This window comes from Dipodomys ordii, unplaced genomic scaffold (genome assembly GCF_000151885.1).
Source record: "Dipodomys ordii isolate 6190 unplaced genomic scaffold, Dord_2.0 Scaffold77, whole genome shotgun sequence".
NCBI classification, from domain to species: domain Eukaryota; kingdom Metazoa; phylum Chordata; class Mammalia; order Rodentia; family Heteromyidae; genus Dipodomys; species Dipodomys ordii.
In genome coordinates, this window is record NW_012267293.1 from 1886244 (window position 1) to 1887928 (window position 1685).

At 65.6% G+C, this 1685-nt stretch overlaps 1 protein-coding gene across 1 annotated transcript; it reads right to left on the bottom strand.

The window, feature by feature from the left end:
• Window positions 1-404: 404 nt before the first annotated feature.
• On the bottom strand, window positions 405-1562 carry LOC105991795 (proline-rich protein HaeIII subfamily 1-like). Its single transcript, XM_013024522.1, has one exon. It carries the CDS (start codon window positions 1560-1562, stop codon window positions 405-407), a length of 1158 nt encoding a protein of 385 aa, XP_012879976.1.
• Between the last annotated feature and the right edge of the window lie 123 nt (window positions 1563-1685).

Genomic DNA, 1685 nt, shown 5'->3' on the forward strand with positions numbered 1-1685 from the left:
CACACATACGCTCCACCACCACGTCCACCGCCACGCCCAGCAGCCGATTTCACACACACATATGCTCCACCGCCACGCCCAGCAGCCGATTTCACACACACATACGCTCCACTGCCACACCCAGCAGCCGATTTCACACACACATATGCTCCACCGCCACGCCCAGCAACTGATTTCACACATATGCTCCACCGCCACGCCCAGCAGCTGATTTCACACATACGCTCCACCGCCACGCCCAGCAGCCGATTTCACACACACATACGCTCCACTGCCACACCCAGCAGCCGATTTCACACATATGCTCCACCGCCACGCCCAGCAGCTGATTTCACACATATGCTCCACCGCCACGCCCAGCAGCCGGCACTTGGAATTGTGGGCTCTCTGTGGACTGGCTCTTGTTACTTGTTACCTTCATCTACGCGCATGGGCACCCTGCGGGTGCTCCGTTGCAGGGCGAGGTGCATGCTCTGTGCTGGAGGACTGAGTGCTCCCTGCTGGAGGACGTGGTGGGTGCTCCCTGCTGGAGGACTTGGTGGGTGCTCCCCGTGGGAGGACGTGGTGGGTGCTCCCTGCTGGAGGACGTGGTGGGTGCTCCCTGCTGGAGGACTTGGTGGGTGCTCCCGCGGGAGGACGTGGTGGGTGCTCCCTGCTGGAGGACGTGGTGGGTGCTCCCTGCTGGAGAACTTGGTGGGTGCTCCCTGTGGGAGGACGTGGTGGGTGCTCCCTGTGGGTGGACGTGGTGGGTGCTCCCTGCTGGAGGATGTGGTGGGTGCTCCCTGTGGGAGGACGTGGTGGGTGCTCCCTGTGGGAGGACTTGGTGGGTGCTCCCCGTGGGAGGACCTGGTGGGTGCTCCCTGCTGGAGGACGCATGGGTGCTCCCTGCTGGAGGACGTGGTGGGTGCTCCCTGCTGGAGGACTTGGTGGGTGCTCCCTGTGGGAGGACTTGGTGGGTGCTCCCCGTGGGAGGACGTGGTGGGTGCTCCCTGCTGGAGGACGCATGGGTGCTCCCTGCTGGAGGACTTGGAGGGTGCTCCCTGTGGGAGGACGTGGTGGGTGCTCCCTGCTGGAGGACTTGGTGGGTGCTCCCTGTGGGAGGACGTAGTGGGTGCTCCCTGCTGGAGGACGTGGTGGGTGCTCCCTGCTGGAGGACGTGGTGGGTGCTCCCTGTGGGAGGACGTGGTGGGTGCTCCCTGCTGGAGGATGTCGTGGGTGCTCCCTGCTGGAGGACTTGGTGGGTGCTCCCAGCTGGAGGACGTGGTGGGTGCTCCCTGCTGGAGGACGTGGTGGGTGCTCCCCGCTGGAGGACGTAGTGGGTGCTCCCTGCGGGAGGACGTGGTGGGTGCTCCCTGCGGGAGGACTTGGTGGGTGCTCCCTGCTGGAGGACGTACGTGGTGGGTGCTCCCTGCTGGAGGACGTACGTGGTGGGTGCTCCCTGCTGGAGGACGTATGTGGTGGGTGCTCCCTGCTGGAGGACGTGGTGGGTGCTCCCTGCTGGAGGACGTGGCAGGTGCTCCCTGCAGGAGGACGTGGTGGGTGCTCCCTGCTGGAGGACGCATGGGTGCTCCCTGCTGGAGGACGTGGTGGGTGCTCCCCGCTGTAGGACTTGGTGGGTGCTCCCCGTGGGAGGACGTGGTGGGTGCTCCACTGGAGGACGTGGTGGGTGCTCCCTGCTGGAGGAC